The 25625-nt window shown below is 38.2% G+C and overlaps 1 protein-coding gene across 2 annotated transcripts in view; it reads right to left on the bottom strand.

Annotated features, from left to right (window-relative positions):
• SEL1L (SEL1L adaptor subunit of SYVN1 ubiquitin ligase) overlaps positions 1–25243 on the bottom strand; it is a 36643-nt gene extending 11400 nt beyond the window's left edge. The window contains exons 1-17 of one of the 2 annotated variants that reach the window (XM_075030035.1): positions 25059–25243; positions 17898–17935; positions 17320–17542; positions 13654–13821; positions 12917–13022; positions 10996–11158; positions 9098–9151; positions 8958–9017; positions 8259–8340; positions 7777–7931; positions 6972–7028; positions 5999–6067; positions 4032–4109; positions 2790–2852; positions 1916–2003; positions 1510–1658; positions 798–963 (exon numbers count right to left, since the gene is read on the bottom strand). In XM_075030035.1, the coding sequence (XP_074886136.1) occupies positions 798–963; positions 1510–1658; positions 1916–2003; positions 2790–2852; positions 4032–4109; positions 5999–6067; positions 6972–7028; positions 7777–7931; positions 8259–8340; positions 8958–9017; positions 9098–9151; positions 10996–11158; positions 12917–13022; positions 13654–13821; positions 17320–17542; positions 17898–17935; positions 25059–25131 (1792 nt within the window). In that variant the 5' untranslated portion in view covers positions 25132–25243. The remainder of the gene's footprint in view (positions 1–797; positions 964–1509; positions 1659–1915; positions 2004–2789; positions 2853–4031; positions 4110–5998; positions 6068–6971; positions 7029–7776; positions 7932–8258; positions 8341–8957; positions 9018–9097; positions 9152–10995; positions 11159–12916; positions 13023–13653; positions 13822–17319; positions 17543–17897; positions 17936–25058) is intronic. The other variant, XM_075030034.1, reaches the window with a different exon arrangement.
• Positions 25244–25625: the final 382 nt, after the last annotated feature.

Here is a 25625-nt window from a genome sequence, read left to right as displayed (position 1 = left end):
CTTTGAAAAATATTAACTGGAAATTAAGATGTTAGATTATCGTAGCAGCCACCAATAGCTGATTTTTATATTAAGATACAAAGCCCTAAAGCTGGTAATGAGACTCCCAGATTTCTGGATTTGAGATCCAGAAAGCCTAAACCACTGGGTTTTGTAGTCTCTAGAAAGATTTGCCACTTGTACTTCTATTATTTCCCTATGACCTCAAACTCTATGAAATCCAAATTCTACCCACCCAGTTGCAGTAAGAGACCCGGGACAAGTTTTTTCAAACCTAACAGAACCAACTGTCCAGCTCTTCATCCCTGCTTCAAAAGTTGTATGAGTAAAGTTACAAAATAATATGGGGAAAGAAAGAGTACTGAGAAAAGACATTACAAGATAAAGAACAAAGGAAACTGAAGCTTGTATGCATAGTAAAGGCCAAAGGTAAAACTAATGCAATTCCTACTTTATAGATTTAAAAATAAAATGTTAAGGCTGTGTTTAAGAAGTCCAGGGAAGAGAATTTTCAGCACTGTGCCAGTTTCTAAAGTATTCTTTCCCTATCACATTTTTAAATCCCTTAAGTCAGAATTTAAGTGCATTCTAACTTTTAGGCCAGAAAGCTATCCCTCGAGATGAAAATTAAAACTGCCTGCTTTCCAGTCTGAAGAGCAGAAAGAGGACAAGAGTCTCACTGAAGTTCTAACTGAACAAGAGCTATGTTACATCTTCAAGCACTCCAGCGTTCTACTAAATGGGCTACTGCAGGCCAACTCCAAAAAAAGTCTTTCAGTACAAATTCAGGTCCTTACTCTGATCAAGTATGAAAGCAGCATTGCTTTGTGCAACTTCATAGCCTTGTTCTGCCAGAAGAAGATATTGAACCACAGCAGAATTTGAATCACCATCTTTATAGCTGTTGTATGCAGTCATCAGTCTTTCAGACCAACGCCCCCGTTCGCATACATTCTTAAACAGCTGCAGAGGCAAAAAAAGGCAGAGAAGACTGGTTGTCAGGAACTTCAGAAATTTAGGTTTTGCAAGAGGTAAACTTTTAACATTCAAATGCCTGTTCAAAACATTTACATTCCACAGGAGAAACTTGATAGACAAACTCACTGCTTAAGACAGGCTTACTTTAAGATACAGGTTACTAAGCAAATACATGTCAAGATTCAGATGCTTACTCAGAATTATTCTTAGTATCACCTTTTTGTTATGCTTAAACCCATGTCTAAATGAAGAACTCAGTAATTATAAAATGCTGGTTTGCTTTGTATTACATTCCTTTGATTTTCTTCAAAGTTAATAAAGCAAATACGCACTTGCCATATCAACATAAAAAAATAAAGATTTTTCTCATGAGATACAAAGGAGTTTGAGAATCTATCACTTTTCCTTTTGATAGCCTTAGCTTTCACCAGTGGATTTTAGCTAAGACAAATTTCCTATATAAGCTGACATGGTTATATCCAACCTTTTCCAAGTCAGTATTATTTGACCTTTATAAATGGATGACCTTACCTCAACAGCAGTATGACAGGATCGCATCACTCCAGTGCCAGTAGCATGCATCTGAGCCAGATTATAAAAAGCCAGAATGTGGCCACCCTGGGAGGCCAAGTTAAAATATTTCAAAGCTTGTTTATAGTCTCTCTTGACTCCAATGCCATCTAAAAGAAAGAGTAAGTCATCGCTATTCATTCCTCTTGAAAAGCAGAGTTGTATGAAATACAGTATGTACTTATTCCTTAAAGTTATTAAAGAAAAAAGTTGTGGAAGTGTTAGGAAAAAACAGAATAAAATATAAATTCAATGCAGTAAGACCACTCTACATGCATTATACATACACTTCTAATGCCACCTAGTGAACAGTTACTGAAAGGGCAGATGCTTAGACCTGGCAAATCATCATTTTGATGACACTTACTGTAATACATGGAACCTAGTTGAAGTTGTCCATCAACCCATCCCTGTTCTGCAGCCTTCTGGAAATACTTCAGTGCTAGCTCATAGTTCTGCAGAAAAATTTGGTCAAGTCACTAGAGCAATACACCACAATTTAAGTAAAGAAAGAAAATATGTGTGTGTGCATGGGTAAGTGTAAGGACAGATCTATATTACAGAAAAATTAGTGAGATTTCTAGCATGAAAATACTCACCTGGTCAAAATCTGGAAACAAAAAATGAAATAGCCTACAATGATATTAGCATGTCTGAAGTCTATAGCTATCTCAAAGCTGGCATCTACACATAGCATTGCTATGAACAGTTACGCTTAACAGAACAGATGCCTTGTTCTGTTTCTAGAGCAATTATTTAACTTATTTCCTCAACTTTGGGCTAATTCAACTTTTAGTATCTGTTTACATAGCTAAATATAAAACATTTGACAAGAAACCTTCTTATGGGAAAAGCAACAAGGCAAATGAACTAATTAAAAGTTTCAAAGTGTTCCTCCACGCTCACAAGAGACATAAAATGGGGACAGTTAGGATTTGTTTTATTTCACAAGAAAATTAGAGCTAAGTTCAAAACTCCTGCTAAAAATTCACACTGCTATGCATTTCTAATAGCTTCAGCCACATTTTCAAACTTATTAGAGGGAACTCAGCATGTTTTATAGCTGCTAACTCCATAGTGAATTTTTTTTTTTTATTACAGATTTCCTCATGGAGTTTTCAGTGCAACAGAAATCTTCACAATTAAGTCTTCTACAGTACTTCCCTCCAGAGAAAAAGTCTGTTGACAACAAGAAGTTACACTATCACCTATGATTAGAAAGACAATTGTCAAAAGCTTACCACTGGAACACCTCTTCCGTAGAGATAAGCCATTCCTAATCCACTCTGTCCAACTGGATTACCCTGAAAACACAGGAAAACACTTCTGCAAAGAAAGGCAAAACCTACAGCTACGTCTTTCAGATTTGGTTTAACATCACTAGAAGAAGTAGTGCTTAAGAGAGATTTGCTTTCTAACTTTGCTCCTAGTAAGTAATAGTTATTTAGGGTGAAAAAAGCATCTCTGGTAGCTTTATTCAGTAACTACAAAGGTGATTTAACAGGAAAAAGAAAAGCTTTCAACACTAGTTATGAAAGTCTACTGTGCACTTTCAAAATGTTCTACAAGATGTAGAATACCCATAGAAAGGTGGGGCATTCATAACTTACTTATCTTTAGCTTTTGCAAGTTTGAGATGTTGTGGATGCTACAGAAGCTCCCAAAACAACTACAGGAACCCTGACAATCCGCCTTAATTTAAGGGCAGATTGGTGGCTGTCCTGTGGGCTGCATTACTGACCACTGCATCTGCAAAAGTATGCACTATGGTATTCCTTCAATGCCAGGACAGGCAATGGAGCATACCGGAAACCTTCAGTAAATGTAGGAAATTAGCAAATCGAGAGATCCTTACTCTAGGACAGAGGTGTAGAACAGCAATCTAGTTATGGAGTACAAGAACCATGAAGACAGTTATCTTATAACAGTCCCTTCAAAACTTCATCTACTGTGTTTCACATGCTAAACATCTTTCCTGGAAGACTACTCACGCTTTAACTGTACAAATGCTACCATAAGGGATAGGTCAAAGGCAGACACAAGGGATTAACAGCCAAAACCACAAACACTCCAATGGGAAGTATAAAACCAAAACCATTATCTATTCAGTGACCACAAAACAGAACCAAAATAACATATTATCAGTGCACTGTAAATTTCTGTGACAAGACAACTTCAGATTAATGAAAATTAACACTTAACAGAATTGCAGGCTATTTAGGTGGAGAGTATTTCATACTGATGCCAGCATTCACGAGTTAGACTCCTTGTGCTGAACACACCTTCAAGAAGCACCATGATCAGAACTGGAGGCAGTTTCTGACACCTTAGACAAGCAGGTTTTAATTATTGGGTAATCTGGGACAGAGGCTGGGAGTAGGTGTATGCACATGGAAGTGCACAAAAAGAAGCATTTGCATCATTTCTGAGCTAATCAACTTTTTGGTGCATATGCTGTATTTCTAACTTAGAGGTAACCATACCATATCAGCAGCTTTCTTGAAATACTGAAGAGCTGTTTCATTGCTCTGAGGTACAACATCACTTCCTTCTGAGTACATCTGAAGGAGAAAGGCATTATTGAAGAACAGCTGAAGAAGTCACTTTAGCATGGAGATCATGAAGCATCTTCACTTTGCATTTGAGAGAGCGTCTATTGTACCATTAGACTATTCTGACTATTACGTTACTGAATGATCATTAAAGAACTTGCCCAGAAGCAGAAAACACATCTCTATGCTGTAAAATTCAGATTCAGAGGGTTTAACTTTCTAATGGAGAATTGTCCTGGTTTCAGGTGGGATAGAGTTAATTGTCTTCCTAGTAGCTGGTATTGTGCTATGTTTTTGAGCTAGGTATGAGAAGAATGTTGATAACACACTGATGTTTTCAGTTGTTGTCAGGTAATGTTTAGTCTAAAGTCAGGGATTTTTCAGCTTCTCATGCCCAGCCAGCAAGAAGGCTGGAGGGGCACAAGAAGGTGGGAGGGGACACAGCCAGGACAGCTGACCCAAACTGGCCAAAGGGGTATTCCATACCATGTGACGTCATGTTTAGTGTATAAACTGGGGGGAGCGGGGGCAGGAGGATCACCACTCGGGGACTAACTGGGCACCGGTCGGCAGGTGTTGAGCAATTGCATTGTGCATGACTTGTATATTCCAATCCTTTTATTATTACTATTGTCATTTTATTAGTGTTATTATTAGTTTCTTCTTTTCTGTTCTATTAAACTGTTCTTGTCTCAACCTACAAGTTTGCCTTTTTTTTTTTTTTTTTTTTTAACTGATTCTCTCCCCCATCCCACAGGATGGGGGGGGAAGTGAGTGAGCAGCTGTGTGGTGCTTAGTTGCTGGCTGGGGTTAAACGACAAGAATGAACTGCCTATAAAAGTTTCCATGAAAATACCCTTCATTTTTGAGTTCTACCAGTGTGCAGTGAAGAACACATAATCAGGTAAAAATCTTGCAAGACCAGTAGAAGTCAAACTATATTTGGCAGTTAAAATAACTTCTTGAAAACAAAGCAAAAACTAGTAAAACCCTGTTCATTTCAGCATTTATTAGATACAAAACACTCCAGCAGTAGAGAAACCAGGAACCTGCAATTTCTCCTGTCAGGTACCTTGACCAGCACGTTATGGTACTTTTTTCATGCTCTAAGGACATAACTTTGCATCCTCTACTGCATTAACAGCCTGAAAAAGATGAGCTAGAGCTGCTGCTTATGGCAGCATAAGCTTAGAGGGTACTCAAATGGACTAATAAGGATTTAGCTCCTCACAGGGCAAAGGTAGCCTGCAACCCAGATCTCAGGCAAGTGACCTAAGTACCTTTCTAAGCAGAAACACGTTAACATCACCAATACCAGCTTGACAATCATGTTTTAGATTAAAAAGGGGACTTACATCTGATAAAACTGATACAATGGCCCACCTTGCAGATAGACTCAGGCTTTGGTTCAGAGTAGATGCAGATCTATTGGCAACTCTGACTCAGATGGCTCAGTTCTCTACACAGAATAAGAATGCAGACGTCTTTCCCCTTTTATTTCCTGAACTTACTATTTCCCACTATGCAAAATTTTGAGAAGCTGAGCTTTTCCCAACACACTGTATGGAAGAACATAGTGACCTACTCTGAGTTTTGAACTCCACCACAGAAAAAGGACATTTAGGTATTTAACTGTTTAATTTTTAAAAAAGTCTAGTTCAAGCACTATTTAGAAAAGAGTTCCTAAAGTGAAGGAACAAGTAGAAAATTTAGACCAGATGTAATAGACTACAACACTCAAATCTTGCAGGACAATTCAAAACAGCAGCAAAACAGAAGTACCTAGATTCCAGCATTCAAGTTTTAGACTGCCTGATATCAAAAAGTAGGAAATATTTGGGGTTTTTTTCATTGAAAGGCAGTCAATTTGCCTACTTTTGAGAGTGTTCATATCTTACCTTTCCTAGAAAGGCCATGGCATGTGAATTGCCAGCATTAGCTGCTTGATTGAAGTACTCAAATGCTCGCTGTAGGGAAGAAAACAAGTATTTTAGCCACCATGACTATGATTTCAGTACCTTTTCTTGCAAATGGAGCAGAGGCGAGTAGGTTGTTTGCCAAGTTACCAGGTTCTTCTGCAGCTAAGAGTTATCAATCCCACCTAATTTACGTAACAGGTTTCCCCACTTAAAATTGAAATATTGAGCAGCAATCCCTCTCAACAATGTATTCCAAAATGCAGAGGGGAGAAAAAAGCTTCATTATATTCACTCTGACCACTTGATATCATCTCTGAACCCTTCTAGAGCAGTCATTTTAAGGTATTTTAAATGTGATGACCATTAAAAAATTTCTGGTTCGTAGCTGAGTCTGAAATAACCCTCAGGACTGCATATCCTCAGGTCTCTAATTTTTCAATACATACTTTAAGGAAAGGTTAGTTATTTTAACTTCTATAAGCAGTAGCTAGGTTGGCTTACACTAGTAGAAGTTCTATCTTCTATGCACACTTAATATACTTAGTATTGAAACTTCCACTGTTTTGTCTACAGAAGCAAAATAATCCTGCAAGCCACATAAACTAGCCTATCATTGCTAATGCATGCACAGTGCATCATGAAGATTCTACTACACATACAAAAGCTCAGCCAGTTTCAAGTACTACTTGATGAAAACCTGTTCCTTGGTTTTGACTTCCTTATTTCTAAGATGATTAGTCTTAAACTAATTGTGTAAGAAAAATCAGCCCCATGTACTAATCACATAAAGATTAAGTTTTATTGAATGAATTAAGTTTTATTGAACAGGACTATTGAAGTCATTAAATACCTTATGGTGGTACTTAAACACTTCTGCTTTGCTGTGGTCTCAGCTATACTTTCTCTGCCTCCACCAAATATAATATGCATCAGAGACATACAGAAAGGGTACCTGATGATTTTGCTCTACTCCTCTTCCTCCATGCAAGTGCAACTGTCCAAGGCCAACCTAAAAATAAATTTTACATTGCAAATAAGTCACTCTTCCCTAGGGACTTTCTTTTTCTAGTAATATAGATACCTGCAGGCTAATTACATGCACAAAGACAGACCATATCAGAATTAAAGATGCACAAAGTCTGAAGGCACAGATTTGCTTCAATAACTACAGTACAGTCCTATTTTTTCATATTAGTCTAAGTGGAAATTTATCCTAGATAAAAGTGATGTCCTAGATACAAAGTAGTCATTGTTCATTTGAATTCTGCCTACCTAATTCTTGAGTCATATATGACCAAGTTGAATTGTGACATTTGCCTTTATTAGTGTCCTCCCCTGCTGCATTGTGTGTGGAACAGGTCCAAACTGCAGCATGCAGAAGTCATGTAAGAGCAGTGAGAAACTGAAGTCCCCTGTGAGGGTCAGTTCTTTTGATCAAGGCTTTCTCCACAACATCTAAAGCTATCCTTAAACTATTCTGGATGGTTTCTAGTGCAAACCAAGACTCTCTTTCCTAAGATACTGAAGTTGTAACGTTTTTGACTTATTTTCCACAAAATTTTACATTTTCTGTCCAAGTTCTACCTTAAACTTGCTAAAATAAAAGCCTCTTGTCATAAAAAATAATCAGGAAATAGCAACCAGGTTGATTTAGGAGGAAAAGAAAACTAAAAGCTCCAATGTCTGTCCGTATTTCATAAAGCTGTGCATGTAATTCTTGAAAACCTCTGCATGCCATCAGGTGAAATTAATCTTACCTGTGCTTGTACATCTCCTTTCTCTGCTAAAAACTGATAATACTGAATCAAGTCTTCTTCTAGCATCCCACTTGCCATTCCTGGATTTTCTACTTCATCTGCTAAGCGAATTCGCTGAACCACTGTGCCACCCGTCAAAGAAATGTCACTAGCAACTGGAAAACAGATAAGACAAATTTTTGGACAGTTTTGTTCAATACAAATATTACATGGCAACTTAGTAAAAACAGATCTGTACAGAGCTTCAAACTGTTACTCAGAGAGAATGAATTACTTTGACAGTCTCTAAGAATTAAAGACATTTCAATAGATAGAGATAAAAATAGCATATGATGATTCAGAGCAACACAGATAACTTGTTTAATAGCAGGAATTCTCTATTTTTATACTATTGGTGTTGATAGTACATCTAGTATTTTCTAGGTGAATGATATAGAAATACATAGAAAACCAAGAATGTTAGCCTAGTAAAAAGTTTTTACCGTGATTAGCTACAAGTCGGTAGTGAGTGAGAGCAGATTCACAACTTTGCAGGACTCCTATCCCAGCCCAGTACCGGTAACCCTAGAAAGCAAAATATAAAAATATGGGACTATTGGTTATTTGACAACATATTGGTTGCCAGGTTACAAACTTTTTTCAAATTACTTGAGCAAGGTTTGATGAGACAATAGGCAAAACAAAGGCCACAAGTCCATTGTGTCTGCATTAAAAAAACCTGACTGATACCATTAAAGTTAAGTGTGGCCAATATACTTCAGATATTACCCAGGAAAAAGCAAATAAGAATGATACTTATGGGTGAAAACCTAAAGCCTTTTACTTACACATGTTGCACTTTGTCTTAAATCTCACAATACTGATTAAAACAACGTCTTCTGTAAAGATCTCTGGCTTTCACAGTTCTCATCAGCCTACAAAATTAGAAGTCTGACACTTCTACTTTAAGTCAAGAGATGTAAACATGGTCCATCTAAATTCATAGTGGTATACAGCTTAAAATGAGCAGACTTTTCCTTAAGTTTACAAGGAATAACAGGGAAGATACTATTGCTTACCCAAGGTATGCATGACGATCTAATATTTGGACAGTGTATTCACATGAATGCAAATCTTACATTCAAAATTTAAGAGTATAAAAAAGTTCCTGCATGTGTAAAGTTATTAACTATCTTACTTACCAAGATCATATGGGCGATCAGATTTCCTCCTAAAGCTCCGAAAGTGTAATACACCAGGGCCTTAAAACAAAATCAGTGGTTATTTAACCTCTGCCTCCAAGATAAAATACAAGAGCACACACTGAAGATTTCTATGTTACCTTAGCTTGACTAGAATTGACGCCTAGACCAGATGCATATAGAAATCCAAGAGCCTAGAAATAAAATAAAGTTTGTCAGCACATCCTTTGAAAAATCCAGTACCAGTTTTCCTGGAATACACAAGTATAAAGAAGTCAAACAACAATCCAAAGCTGCAAAGAATATGCCAAGCTCTACCTTCACTTTGGTACCTCCTATATCTAAAGCTCTTCCCTGCCCCTTTTGAAGTATGAAGTTTCTAAATTATTCAGTTACCTAGGAGACTAACATAAATACATTTCACCAGAATTCAGTCTAGCGGATCGAATGCAAGGAAAAAACTACTACTTCCTTGAATGCCAAGCGTAGGTCTAAAGGTCCTGAATAGTAAAAGTATACCAGTTTAAAGACCCTCAAGTGAAGATTAGCAACATCTGTCAGGTTATTCATGTATCCTATTTGTATCATACACCAGTGCAAACATACATGAACCACGACCTTCTCTATAAGAGTCTGTTTGATTTACTGTCTAACAGATCCTATGAATTTACTATTTTGCATCTGTTCTGCCATGGGTTAGTTGCATTTATGACTACAAATATAAGCAGTTAGAATGCAGAAAGCTGTTTGGCTGAGGATTTTTCAGAAGTTATTTTTATTCTTAAAATTTACATAATTACTGCTCTACAACACCTGTTACAGCTGTGTGGCTCAAAAGAGAAACTAGTAGCACAGAAGATAACAGTATATATATATATCAAAGTGGCTGTATTTTACTTTTCTAAGACTATTCTAGGCAATTCTGAAAGCACACCCACCAAAAAAAAAAAAATCACCTTATGAAGACAGTATTGAATTCTAGACCAAGAAAAGTCAAGGTCTTCACTGAGACAAAGTCTCTAGCAAAAACACGTTCCTGCTTTCTATGGTAAAGCAGCACTCCAACATTAAACATGGAACAGCAGGAGACTTGGTAGGCAAAGAGCCAAAAGAAACTAGATAATTCCTAAAGAAGCTGACACTTCCAAAACAAAAGAGAAGCAAACAATAAATGTATGCAGATATTGAGACATTAAAATTGTATTGTCATAAAATGTGGGCGTTACGTGTGAACAATTACATACAAACAGTTCTATAATGTTCAAAGACACATGGACAAAGTGAGTCCCATTCCACTAAACAGCTTTCAAGATTCCTAAGAGTTTCTGACTTCCTAGATTATAAACTTGTGTGTGTGTGTACATCTACCCGTCTCAAAGATAAAACTGCAGATGAAAAGCCACAACATCCCCCATGAACCACAAGAAGAAAGTAACACAGAGTTTCAGAGAAGATTTGTTGGCTGGAGTCACCTGTATCTACCCATTTTTTGACTTAACACATCCAACCTAGTCAGTCATACAACAGATAAATTAAATTAAAAGACCGCCACCGTAATGTATTACTGGCAGTTTAATGCTGTTTTTTTAAACTCAAAGAGAAGACCTGTTTCCATGTGTTTACCTTGAGGGTGCAGATGCCATTTGTTACTGCTAGTAATGCTAGCAACATGCAGAAGCCAGGTAAAGCAGAAAGATTTGGGGGACAATCTTTGAATCAAAGCAAGGCACTGGTGAAATTTAAAAAGGTGAAGAAAGGCAATGTGTAGTCAGGATCAGGAGATGATTAGGCAAGCATCAATAAAATGCATTACTTGAATCAGAGCCTGAAGCAAATGTTTTACAAAAAGTTTTCAAACAATTTAAAAAAGCAGCACTCTTATCTGCTGTCTTTTTTAACCAGGCAACAGATACCACTTACTGTTCTCATTCTATTCTGGATGCAAGAACAATCTATAAAACCACCTCAGAGGACGTATGATCTATAAAACAATTTCTAAACCTATAAAAACTTCTGTAGAATCTAAGTACATACATACCATTTGTCCTTTAGGGGAACCTTCTTCTGTTAGTTTTTCAAATAGTTCTTTTGATGACTGGATGTTCTGCTTCAGGTAATCCCCAAACAACAAAGCATAAGACACTTTCTCCATTGCCTTGGTATGATTCATGTCAGCTGCTTTCAGAAGATATTGATACGCTCTTAAAAGAAAACAATTTCTTAGTCACCTTGAGGCAAAGAAGCAGATTCCATTCATAAACCTGAAGATTCTAGGGAGGTGTTTTGATCCTCTGTTTTAGCCTCTATTTTCTACAAATGCATCTACCTACAGTCATTTGTTCTAGTTCCAAGTTGTCAATCTATGCAATAACTCATACAATTTAGCTAATACACAAACTGGATTTTAACGTTCACTCTACTCCATATGCAAAGCAGTATGCATTTCCTCCTCTGTAAGATATATGAAAAGTTTAATGTCAAATGATCACATTTTTGTAGCAACAATTTTAAGTCCTGTACTAGGTATCCAGTAGGATGACTACTCTGACAGCTTCACAGATCATGATAGAAAAAAGAAGCCTGAAAAAGACTGTGGAGTCTCTTTGATTGTTGAGTACAAAATCATTCCAATGAAAACACTAAGCATTGGGTCCAAGACAACTGCATATATGATCAACTTTGTGATGAAACAGTCATGCTAACAATAAGAAAGTTCTTTGGAAACTCCCCTTTCTATTTCAGCCTCAGAACTTAGAGTAGTCCTCCAAAGTAATTTCACAGCAGGCGGTTTCACAGCAATTTAAAAAACTGTAATCTTAAACATCATAACACAGTACTGTCAAGCATGCTTCAGCTTGATTTCTCATGGACCTTTGATAGCATTCCAAGATTTTTCTTTACCTCTCCTCCTTTCTATACTCAGTCTTGTTTTCTTTCTTTAGGACAGGCTAAGGCACAGCTGGTTCCTCACATAATTTCATCTTCTAAGAAAGTGTAAAGTATTCGAGAAACAAGATCTAATATTGTTTTATAATTCCCACGTTATTTTATTCAAAGGAATACTAGTCAGTCTAACAGATACTGTCTCCCTTTGTCTTTGCCAAGGTGTGATGTACAACATCTAGCTGTGCTTCAGTTTCCCTGATACATAAAGTAGAAATACGCTTCCGTATTTCCACAAACAAGTTTAACACGGTAATAGCGCTCACATAATAATCAGCAGTGTGAAGTCACCACTTGCTGATGAAGTTGTCAACGTGAGTACCAGGGAGTTCTAAATTAACATAGCTATTCTTAATCATAGTGGTAAGCTGAGAACTATTTCATCAGTAATTGGATATATACAGAGTAGAAAGTAAACAGACCAGAGTGAACAGAACACTCTATTTTTTTTTCGTTTTGTCTACAAGTACTCCCCTTTTCTCTCATACAATGTTAATTATTAGAGTTTTAACAATTTGTTGAGATTAAGCTTAACACTATTTTTATGGTGACCGAAAACACCAGAAAGCAGGGACAAAAACAGAGCAGGACAAGAAATGTTGATTTTTCCCACTTAATCTTTGAAGCAGAATAAGAATCAGACTGTAAGAAACATTTGAAAAGAGACAAATAGCTTGTATCATGTTCTTAGTTTTTTTTCTGGGCAGCTGCAACATATATATTGTGGCTAGAGAACTGCAGCACCATCTTGCATTAAGTCAATGTTTTGTTGACATCCACTCTTCAGAAATTAATGTTATACAATTTTTCGTGGATTCAGAGGAAAGCAGAAATAAATTTGTTTTTCTAAATACCCTGAAATTACTATTTATTTTCAGTACTATCACTGCATAGTTTGATGCTAAGTCCAATAAAGTGCAAAGTCCCAGGGCAACTCATTTAAGTTATTTTTCAGTTAAGCCAGAGTGACCAGCCATGTTATCCTTGTCTTGTGGGGGTGGAGGAGGTAGACTTACTCTTTCTTCTGAGCCTTTTTACTGCTTTCATTAAGGATTTTCATTCCAGTCTGATAAACATCCTCAGCTTCTTGCATCTGCCTTCTCTTATTAGACTGCTCTTCAGCTAAAAAAAAAAAAAAAAAAAAAAAAAAAGTACATCAAGAGCTCCAATTACACAGCTCAAGACTATTCTCTCAAAATTCCTATTGGTTCTGAAGGGAAAATACAGACAGAAATATGTTTCTGAAGACCAACAAACAACCCAAGTGATTACAAAAAGCTGTCTCAAGGTGTTGGATATCTTGGTAGACAGTTTCTTCTCATGTGATGTCTCTCATGTACAAGTTTGCTGTTAAAATATTCTTTTCATTGCTCCAAAGCAAGCTGTGCAAGGAAGAAAGGTTCCTCCTTCAGGAGGACGTTTCCTAGAGAAGTGTTGCCTTTGTGCAACAAATCAGCGAGTATAATGGGAAAACACTGTCAAACCTCTATAGTCCTACAGACTCAGAAACTAAGAGTTTTATAGATGCCTCCACTACAAAATTTCCCAAACAGCTTTGGGAAGTGGCATTTGCATTATAATCTTTTCCATCATGAGAACTTTGCCTTTATAATTACTTGTACATCACAGTATAAAGTGGCCATTAATATATGACAGGGACTTCTAGACCCTGAAATAAGGGGCATTAAGAAGACTGAAAACACTAGCTTAAGAAAGCATTCCTTGGACAAGAACAAGACATCAGGTTACTTACTTTCACAGAAGCCCCACTTTTGATCTTTCTTGTAATCATAGGTTGTTGCACACCAAAGCCTGCCATCCTCCCTCCCATCTGCAGTGCACTCTGCATACTCCTTCTCCATAAACAAAAAGGGGAAGTGGCAAGGTTCACCATCTGCTGTGCCTCCAATAGCTGTCAGAACTGAAAATACACACCCAGGGATTAGACTGCTTTCCTTTATTCCACAAATAAAAGTCACCTACTACACATAGGAAAGCGCACCTATGTTGGTTTTAATTTCTATGAACTGCATTTAATCAAGTTCTCAGTAAAACTTCTAGTTTACAAAAGCCTGAAAAAGCAATTATTTTTCTAAATAGGACTTGAAGAAGTATTATTCTTATTTTTAATTAGGAAGTGAAACTGAAGGTAGGTGGTTTCTTATATTCCTTAGTTCTAGGCAAAGAAAATATTTTTGTTTAGATTGGAGAAGGCAAATCTGTTACATTTTCATTGCCTACCAAAATATACAGCCCTTCCTTTCACCTTCTCTTCTCTGCACTCCCTTCCTCATGCAAAAGACTACCCTTGAAGTGCATTCCAGTAAATATATTCATTTTAGCCCCAGGGTTAGACATAATCATGACACAACCACTCACATCCCCAAATGTGATACTGAAAGTACTTGAATATCAAGCAGGAAGTACACTTAGAACATACAACTGTGAGAAAAGACTTAAAAGTCTAGTCATTTTCTATTGTTGCAAATTCTTACATTGAAAACTTTATTTCACTTCGCCAATATATTTATGTTGTATTCAAAATTACTTTGAACAGCATGATTTATCATTTCTCATGCACTAGAACTTCAAAGGTTACTGATTCCAATATTGCAATATTTTTAAATAAAATCAATCTTCCATGAAGACCAAGAATTATCTTCACTTTTTTGAAAATGAAATTATTTCAATTAGCCTTTTATAATTTCTCTTTCACTAAGCTAAATCCAGCAGTTGGGTTCAGCTTCATTTGAAGACATTTGCAAAGTCATGCAGTTGAGAACATCGATTATACAGTGTTTTTTCAAGTTAAGTTTGTAATTCTTGTGGTTATAGAGAAAGTTAGTTCTTTTTTCTAGGGTCTATAATTGTAAGGCCTAGAGACCATACTAATTTAAAAATTTCATTTTGATTTTTTGAAGCATAAGGAAGTCTCTAGGATTAGTTAGCCTGTTCAAATTGCTCTTCATAATTTGATTCCTTGGCAGATGCTCCACCATACCACTCCAAGTTACTTATCCCATAACACACAAGGAAAAATGTTATTTTCAGAAATTTCATTAAAAAATAACATGTCCAAATGCAATTTGCCTGGAATAATTTTAGACATCTGTTAACCACAGAGTAATACTCCTGCTAAGGGTACACATAACTACAACTGATGGGACCTCTTATCACTGTCATTTGAACAAATTCCAGGTCCAGGATACTAACACTACTTGAGAACTTGAAGTTTTACTTGTATTGCTTAGTACCTTGTCTCATATATTGAAAGCAATTGGACGCGAACCATTCACACAGCGTTCTGCATGAGAGTTAACAAATGACTCTGCCCCAGTCCTCCCCCTTGCCTTCTTTTAATTCTAAATTCAACCATAATGCTGGTTTTCCCCCCAGATAGTAACAAATACTAACCTCTAAAGCAACACAGCTATGTGATCACAGGATAAAATGCTCACCACACGTATTCTGTCATGTACTTAAAGAATGATAAATACAAACTGAGGCAAATGATTTACTTTTTGTCAAACCGAGTGTGCAAGCAGCAATCTACCTGTTTTACTATGTCTGAATAAAGTATATGGTATTTTATCATTATGTTTTGTCCTTATTTACTTATATCTCATCTCATACTTTATTCTGCAGGAAACTTAAATACAGATTACTTATAAGTATTGGTTACATTACTATAAGATTCCTCCAAATAGGAAAACAACCGCAGCAGGAATTGCCAGCTCTGTATAAACTCGTGGGCAGTTTTCAGCAAAAATTGTTAGCATGGAACTTGATTGTTACAAAAACATATAACACAAGATAAATAACTAAAAAATACCATTTTCTTTACACACAAGACCTCCCCACTGTATCAGAAGAAAGCAGGACAACTTCTTTCTTAGAAGGTTAAAAGCCTTAGTAGTACTAATTTTAAATTACTGAAGATGAATTTTTTTTCTGCTCGTTGTCCTGCAAAATACATGTAGAAACTTGAATATTATTTTTTTCCATGCAATCTCATGACCATACACAGGAGCCAAACTGTATTTAGAAAAGCTTTAATCTCCCTTAATGCAGTCCTGTCACCAGTAGCTCATTCAAGAGCTGTAGCATCTGTACCTGAGGTAGATTCCTGTCCCGCTCAGTTAAAAAGTTTGCCAGTAAAGCTGTCCTTTAGCAGTATTTTTTACCTGCCAGAATACAAGTACTTTCCCTTCAGAACTGCTTTTTAGATAAAACCAGTAATCCTTCCATCCACATTGCTTATTTACTTCATAAGAGGTTCAAGAAACTGCGCAAGGCTTAAATTTATGGTTTTTGAAAGTCACTTGCAGTACTTTGACAGGTGTAGTTAAAAACCTCAGTTGCCAGGGAGCAAGCCATCTGGTTACATCTTTCTGATGTGAGATTAAAAGTATCTTAAAGTTTACTTTTGAAACAGATTGCACTGACTAAATATGGTGCTTAACTCACTGTTTTGCGGTAGCAAGCTATTTAGTGGATTTTATATACCTTTTTCCTGTACACCACCACACCTATTGACAGCAATATTTAATCCTATTACTGAGTTTTTACAAACTGTATACTAGTTCTGCATTAATAAGGAAGGCTTATTAGAAAACACTGAAAGTTAGTATATAACAGAGCTCATTTCATAACTCGTTTTCTTTTGACATTCAAATCTGAGTTGAGAAGATAGACAAATACTAATATTACTATGTAACTATATTTTTTCAGTAAAGTTGAAGATTTAGTTTTTATGTATGAGTGAAAAGGAAAAGTCTTTGCCGCATAGGCTAGGGTACTCAACTGTGCCATCTAGTTATCATCCACTACTAACTGCAAGTCGAAAAAATCATATTAAATTTATATTTTTATTAGCAGTAAAAAAAAAACCTCTAGAATTTCCTGTGAATTTAGGCACAAGGACTTAAGGTCTTACCTATATTTAAAAACTTATTGAAGTTTACATGCAATTTAGATGTTGCCCTAAGGCTTCCAATGCTATTCCAGGAAGCTTGTCTTTGCATCATAATTTGTTCCTTCTCTGTCAACTGACTCTCCAGGCAAACAGAAAGCAGGCTGAAATACTGATGCAATTTCTCCTTCTACGGTTGGTATAAATACACACAGCATAGTATGCGTGCTTGAGTCCTATTTGGAGAAATCGGGGCTTTCTCCATTTGATAGTTAAAGCTTTCCAAGAAGATGGAAACAACAAGAATTTTGGAAAACCCTTTCAAATACATCTAAAAATAACCACTCATATTTCAATCACAATATACTTGAAAACTTTTTGATGTTACTTTCTAATGGAAAAGGCAGCAATTATCATTCCATTCCAGAAAGGTTAAGACACTAGTTATTTCAAAGTTACTCAGATGCATCTTTTTTGCCACCTGTTCAAAAGTCTGTGAGCAGTTACCTGGACTCTGTATTTCTGCTTCTTCCAAATCTTTATTTAATAGATTTGACATTTCTAGAGAGTTCAACTCTTCCAGCGAACTCTCTTTTTCCTCCTCCTGACTGTGAAAGTTCTCTTCATCCTCCGATTGAGAGTCTGATTTCCCTGATTCAAGGAAGATCTGACCTGCTACTACTCGAGTTCCTGTAGAATGGTCCTTTACCTGGTCCTCTGCAGATAAAGTCTAAAGGAAAGCAGCCACATAATTTAGAAGATTAGAAACTGAAGAGCAGCAGCTGGCAAAAACCCCATTATTTTTTAAAGATATGATTAATTAACATACTAAGTTTAAACAGTAGCATCAAAAGTAAGTTGAGCTATCTCTATCAGCTCCCATTGACTCCATCCCTTTCAGTTCTTCGGAAAAAAAATTTCAAAGATAAAACACAACTTTGATTATTTTGATGCACAGAAGACATAAATGACACAGCAAGAGCTACAGAACAGTTTAAAACAGGAATCAAATCATGGTTCTGAATTTCAGACCTTTGCTCTCACACCACAAGAAAAACAGAATGACTAGAAACTTATTTCCTCACCTTTGACTCCAGTGATTCATCTTGATTTCCCTCTTCATCTAGAAGAGATGTTATAAGTCAGTAAAAAGCTTTTCCATGAGTAATCTTCTCAAAAATAAAAATAAGTTCAGCTATAATATTGTACCATGGTTCTGAAATATTCTATTGTACTGAGTTGACTAATGCACTTCAGAAAGACCTTGGTGGTGTTGTCAGGAAGAATCAAATGTTTCACAGATGTTTCTTCTTCCTTAAATTATGCCAACACAACTGTGTGTCCAATACTGGAAAAGAGTGTGGAATTTTTTTTTTTTTTTTAAAAAAACCCAAATCAATCCTCTAGATTACTACCGAGTCTGAATTGTTCTGGTCCAACTAAACTAATTAAAAAGGTATGCATCGAGTGAAAAGGGCCTGTGGAACCTAGAGTTTTTAGCCACTGAATCAGCTTCAGTACAAACAGCTTCAGTAGTGACCAAAAAATTACATTAATAACACCTCACTTGTAATTAAACATTGTGCTTTATAGAATGCCAATAATTTTGCCTGACCAGCATATTCAAACCTTTATACAGAAGTCTCTCTTCAGAAATGTGAGACATTAGTTTGTCTTTAAGATACTGTTCAAGAGCTGCAAGCCTTGTTTAATTGTCATCTTTCTTATCTGAATGGGCTATGATATGATATTTGATAAGAAAGACTGCAAAGAGAAGAAATGGTAAAGAAGAAAGGCTATTAGTTAGAGACCTAAAGAAATAGAGGTGAAGAGGAGGGAGAAGATAATCAGAAAAGCTTATTTATGACAGTTTTACCACTGTTTTGCAGAGTTGTCTCTCATTTTCTTTGTTTCTGTAATTTAAATGGGCTACTAACTGTGCTTCAAACAACCTGGTTTGTACTATCATCTTAACTGAAAACCTCTAAAATTATCACAGACGAAATGTGACTGTTCCCAGTCATCAGTATCTGATACCACCTCATTTATGTAAACACCCCCGCCCCCCCATTTGAAAGAAGACACTACAGGCCTCCCTCTCTCCAGTACACAACTCACTTAAACCTAAATAAAAGCTTAAAATATAAACAGATGACTAAGCAAAGCTGCCACTAACTCCTACTACATTTAGAAATCCCCCCCTTCTGAGATTCTGGAGTGTGTCATGCCCTATAGCAGTAGTAAGGTGTTGACAGGCCGGAGACCTGCACTGTGACTAGAAAAGGTATGTAAACTGATAGAAGTTAGTGCCCTGTACATGAGATACACCATTTAGTATGTTATGGTTACCTGTTAAGGACTACCTGCACAAATACTGAATGCCAACAAAACTCTCCAAAAGTTTATAGACCTCTGCTGACTTTCTGTAAGGATCTGTCACCAAACAAAACTTGCATGCTTTTTATCCTCATGCAAGTAGAGCATTTTACCTGAGATAAACCATCTCTGAAGTGACAAACTACAAACATGACACTTCATCAGCTCTTGTTTTGAAGGCTATTACTATAACAGAGCAACTGTGGGTATTTGCAATGAAAGGGCTAATCTTGGAAGCCAGATTCCAGAAAGCAATTTCCACATTGTTATTTGAAGTATAACCTTTGATTAGAACAAGTAAAAACATTATTATGCTGAAACAGCATAATAAAAAGAAGAAAAAATGCTAAGACTTGTAAGAGCAAAACTAAGGTGACAAGAAGTTTGACAGTGCAACTGAGACAAATCGATAATAGTCTGTTGAGCATGCTGACGAGGATGTAAAGCTCAAAAAGTCTGACTGCCAGCAGACACAGGATTAAACAGGATCTAGAACAGTCACTGTGGGTAGGCAGCTGTACCCTACAGGTCCAAAAATGAAAGCACGTAGAGCCCTTCAGAAAAACTAGTGGAGACATCAAAGAGCACTCCAAATGAAACAGACCCTGGAAGTAGCAACTAAGACAGCATAAGACCATTTTGGAAAAGGCACCAAAAGAGGCATAAGGAAAAAACAAGGCTAGCTGCATTTTTGGCAGAGACCACAGTGCTTACCAGCTCGAGGAATCCAACAGATAAGGCTGATTGGGATAAGTCATAAGAAGTTCTACCACTGAACTTCAACACTTCAGATGATATAACAGTTGGTTTTTAAATACAGTAAAAGTATGTATGCATTTAGGATACTTGCAGGTCCTTTCTATTTTTAAACTATAAGACAATTTGCATTTACCATGTTTCCCACAAATTACATTCTACCATCCTAAACAAATTTGATCTAAAACCAAATGCCACCCCTACAACTCTGAACTCCAGAGCTTGTCAAGAGATTCAGACATGCTTCTGGAGCAGGAGAAAAGTACGACAGGGTTAACCTACCCAGTAACTTGTATGCTGCTATTAATATATACAAAGCACTTATACAGTACCTGTTACTGCAGTAACAAACATCATGTTATTTTTAACAGCTATAGCAGCTAGGGGGTTTGTTTTTGTCTGCTCAAAATCAGCCTATATGCCTGACAGCACTAGACCATTTTAGCTTTTTGGTAAAGGCTTTGCTAACTGATTTCAGTCTGTGGAAGGCTGACTTTACAACAAAAGATCACACAAGGACAAATACAAATAGGGTATACTATCTATGCACACTATCAAGGAACAATTTTATTGTAACTTCATAGGCAAAGCAAAAGGTTTACTAAATTGAAAGGCAAGGGACATCTGAGCAACATAAGGTAGAGCTCATTAAATGCTCTTCTTCCTTGAAAGTAAATAAACAGATTTCATTTCTATTGCATCATTTAAATCCTCTCTGAAGGAACCAGCTTTGTTATTAAGAAGTTGTACCTGAATAATTGTTTTCAAAAAAGTAGTTCCAAAACAGCACTAAAGCAACAACAAATATTAGTTTAATTGTTCTTAGCTCTGGGACCTCCTTCTAAGTTAGGCAGATGAGGCTGCAGTGATGACCTATACATGACTAGAGGAGGGATCACTTACAGCCTTGTTATTTCACAGAACTGCTGACTAATATGCACCCGCTACTCATAGAAGTGTCTACTTCTAAGAAACATTTAAGAAAACTATTCTGAAAGTGTTAATGAAAGATCTGTGGAAGGTCACAGTTTGACCTAAGAACAGCTTATTAGTCAAGCCTCAACTACTGAACACAGTCACAGATGACATGTTTGTGCACCTGCTTCAGAGATTAAAGTTGATAGTTTAGTTTGTTTTTCCAGAGTTAAATGAAAAAGTAACTGACTTTTTTTTTTTTTAAATTTAGGTTTGTTACCAAGGCTGCCTAATTCTATAAACCTCTTCTGAAAAGGCCAATTGGAAGTTATTCCTACCATTTGTTAAACAAATTACAGAGATGCAATGATATGTTAAAAGGAAAAAGTAGGCAAAAATACTTGTGGCTGAAACGAGCAGCTGACAATGCTGTACAGAATGCTTCACTTAGAAACAGTGCTGAGCTGTAGACACTGCTGGGTGCCCTCATGTCCAGCTAGGACTCTAAAGCGCTTCATAGAGATAAACACTTGTTTCAACCATCCACCACTTCATATATAATTAAAATCAGCTTTCAAATGTATTCATTTTTCCTCAGTTAGAAAGATCAGTGTTCAATCAGTCTATTTAAATATAGCAAAAATACCCTGGCAGCCTATGCTAGATAAAAAGATCCTACCATACGCTGGATAAAGATCCAACCATTTTGTGAGAATTAGCATTTTTAAGAGAGCACTACGGAGAGAGGGGTAGAAATAAGAAGAGCTATGCAGTGCGATTCAGCAGGAAGAATGTCATTAGCTCGAGGGAGCCCAACAGTGCCAAAGTTTTGTTGTATTAGAAGAACAAATCAGCTGACAGCCTATAAAGCTAAAGGACTGCTACTACCAGACAAGAAAAACTATTAGTTTCAATGTTAGAATGGTCACTCACCTTTGGGAAATAGCCCAAAATTCAGCAAGTGCAAGCAATTGGCAACTTCCCAAAGATCTGATGAATGCCCTAACTGATCAGAGTTATCGCCAAGCCCTTCAAGCTTTAAACACTATCACAACAAAGCAACTAGTAAGAATTTGCATGCTTTACAGCAGTGATCTCCTAAGTGGGGTGTATACATCTCAGGGGGCGCGCTAGCCAACCCACTGGGGATGCAGGAAGAAATTACTTTTTGTACCATTAATAAATAAAACTTTTCTTAATACAGTGTTTATTTTACCTTTATCTCATTCTTGTTTCTTTTCTAGTTTTGTGCATGTTTTATGATGCACATAATATAAAAAATACATGTATGTACTACTGTACTAATATAAGTTAAACATTGAAGAGGCATGCTCAAAAAATTTTTTACGGAGACAGGTGCATGAACAAAAAAGGTTTGGCAACAGCTGCTTTAAAGCATCCAGCAGAGATTTTCTGTGGTATTTTTAGTTATTTCTTTCAATGTTCTTATTATGCAAGTGACTAGTTAGACTTTGAAAGAGAGTGCAAACCCTATTTATCTTATTCTTGCAGGAAAAAAGTAAATCTTAAGAAAAAAATTACCTCAGATTGCTTCTCATCAATTTTTCAAATGTTAAATTCAGCACAGAAACACTCTATAGCGTAGATGCTATTCCTATTACATGAAGCTCTAAAACATGCAGTGAGTTAAGCAAAATCCTTAAGTGGTATCTATTCAGCAAGATTAGTTTCAGAGTATCCTTGGCCGCAAGTAAATTGTTCCCAGCTACAATCTGTAAAGCATATTCATTTTAGTGCAACTGCAAGATTAAGATATAGGTCTACACTCACTCTGAATACAAGTCTTTTTTCCGGTCTCCTTCCAATTACTGGCTAACTATTTACAAAACTTACTCTCTCTGTAGGAATTGAGATTCCCTATCAGGCAACAAGTTTAGGGAATGTTTTTCAGTTAGGTAAGTAAAATCAGAAGGGTCAGGGCAGGCCAGTGAGGTCTGTCTTTTGAGACAATAGGTACAGAAGTTTCCTACAAGTGTATGACTGTGCTCATTTGTCCTACCAGTTAATGAGATAATATGAAAACCTCTGCATATCACTGAAGTTAGCCACAGAAGGTGCAGGATAGTCAGAGGAAGAATCACTTCCTCTCTTCAGGCAGAATGAGAGAATTTCTACCTCTTAGGCTGCAAACAAGGGGGAAAAAACCCCAAGAATAAAATAATATCAGCAATCAGAAAAAAAATAACATTTTTTTCAACATTCTTAATGAATGATCAACAGAAGAAGCAGAAGGCCATCGCTGCTGTGATAAGCAGAAGATAGCCAGCTTCGGCTGGAAAACACAGTTACCTTTTTTCAGCTGCTTTTGCCAACTCCCCATGGACTCCTTAATATTCTTTCCCCAGTTCCCAACATTCAACTTCTTCATACTCTGTACTAATATTGTATCTTCAAAAAAAATAGCACCCATTTCCTTAGGCCTGAGTTTTTTAACATTCACATGAAATTTTCAATAAATTGATTTAAGCAAAGTTTATGACTGTAGAGTTATAGTTTAAAGCTGTAGTTAAAAGACTCACTACTAAAAAAAATCCTCATTAAAAACATCTTCTGAAGGCAGGAAATATAATACTTGAACTGTTTGTTTTTACTCATCGATGAAGTGATGACGACTTATTTTCTTTCAGAATGATTCTTGACAAAAATTGGAGCAAGACAGGCCTTCCTATTAAAATCTGCTGCCAAAAGATGGACTCCAAACACCCTCTCCTAATTAATTGTGGATATTAGTGAACAGTTTTATCTCACAGTAACGCTTTAAGTTTGGCAAAAGCACCTAATCCTTCATGTACTGTACCATGTGCTTTCTTGGGCCTAGTAACTATATTAGTTCAACTGACTCTAAACATATGGTTTTTAAAGGCTGAATTAAGCTTATCAGAATTTCATATTCACAAACACAACTTTGTGATAGTGGAAAAGCAGTCGAGACAGAAGAGTTGTGTGCCAGCACAGCCATAGATGCACACTTGAATAGCCCTTAATTTTGCCACCTAACTTCCATGTACACAACAGACTGTTCATCTGACATGAACAGTCTCATCTCACCTTTGTTTTTTTCTTTACATAAACTTATCAGCAAGAACACACCATTCAAAGCCTGGGTACATATCTCTGACTTCACAGAACTTGTATGTATCTTTTCTACACCTTGGGAAGTGCCCTGCTAGGTTATAACATTACCTACAAAGCTCATACAACTGTGCTTGATATCCAGTCTGAACTCCAGCAACGTAACTTGAAATTTCAACTTCCTACTGCGTACATGAAAACGAACCCCAAACCACAGAACTTACCTCTACAGAAAACGTTAAGTTACTTTCCTTCAATATCACTGACAGCCTAAAAGCACATCCCCAGCAGCACTGGATAAGGCTGCCTGCTAAAGGAGTGCTTTCTGGCTTTAGAAACACTATATAAATAAATGCACTGCACATTCCCCCTACCCACCATGCTGGAAATAAGGATGTGGGAGGCAGAAACCCCACGAAAGGAAGTGAATGACAACATATGAGAAGCACACAAACCCATGCTGTATAATAACAGAAGAAGCAGAAAAAAAAACCCCAAAAGTATTATAGCAACACAACTCAAGCCCCAGAGATGCTCTATATATATTTTCGTGAGAAAACTGTTCTGATAACGCTAACATCAGCATTATCAGGTCCTCAGCAAGAAAATGCATACTCGGTAGGAAAAAAATGCCTCACTTCGGTTTTGAGCAGAGCAAGCATCACCAAGTAGGCTCCTAACAAGCTGTTTAAAGGCAAGAGCCAGACTAAGCAATGTGTTCGTCCCCATCAGGCCTACCGAACAGCCCCCGCTGAGGCAAAGCCAGCAGGCACCGGGTGAGCAACGGGCCCGCCGCTGCCACCCCCGCTACTCGCGGCCACGCAGCTGACAGGAGCCCAGCTCCCTTCCTCTCCCCTCCGCCGCCCCGGCGAGGACGGGGCTGCCCCCACGCACCCCGAAGCCCCGGGGAGGACGCCGGGCCCCCTCCCCCATTGCCGCCTCCGCGCCCCGGTGCGGGCGCCAGGACCCCCCCAGACACCTCACCGCCCGCACCCCCCGGCGGCGGCGGCCCGCACCCCCCTCCCCTGCAGCAGGCCAGCGGGGGGCGAGGCCGCCGCAGAGCTCGGGCCCAGCGGGGCGCGTAGCGGTGGGACCCCGGTACTAACCGGCCACGGCCAGTCCTCCGGCCCACAGCGCCGCGAGGCACAGCACCAGCCCGAGGCGCGCCCGCCGCCCCATCCCGCCGGGCTCCTGAGGGGCCGCCGCCGCCGCCGTAGGGGCCCCGACTCCGGCTTCCTCGCCCCGCCCACCGCCGCCACCAATCCGCCGGCCGCGCTGACGACCAACTACCGACTGCTGGCGGCAGCACACGCAGCCCTCCCCCGAACGGCTTGCTCTACATGGCCCGCTCCGATTGGCTCGGGGGAGGTATGGCTCGTCGGTCACGCCCTCCTGTTGGCCAACCGCATCGCAAAAGGAAAGCGCGTGCCCCAGCGAGCGCCGGCTACGCGAGAGCGCCCTTCCGAGACGGCGGCCGCTATTGGCTCGGGCGCCTGTTCCTACGACACCCACAGCGCCTTGCGAAGGCCCCGGCGCAGCCGGTGACCGAGGCACCGCCAGGACCCGCGGCGGCGCAGGGACTGCGTCACCCACAGCCCCCCGCGCCCAACTGCGCAGGGAGCGGCGGTGGGGCCCGGCCCTCACCGGGCCGTGAGGCGCCAGGGTCGGCAGCC

This window comes from Buteo buteo, chromosome 6, assembly GCF_964188355.1.
Source record: "Buteo buteo chromosome 6, bButBut1.hap1.1, whole genome shotgun sequence".
Lineage (NCBI taxonomy): Eukaryota > Metazoa > Chordata > Aves > Accipitriformes > Accipitridae > Buteo > Buteo buteo.
Note: the sequence above shows the minus strand (reverse complement) of the source record. Positions and strands in the feature narration are given on the sequence as shown.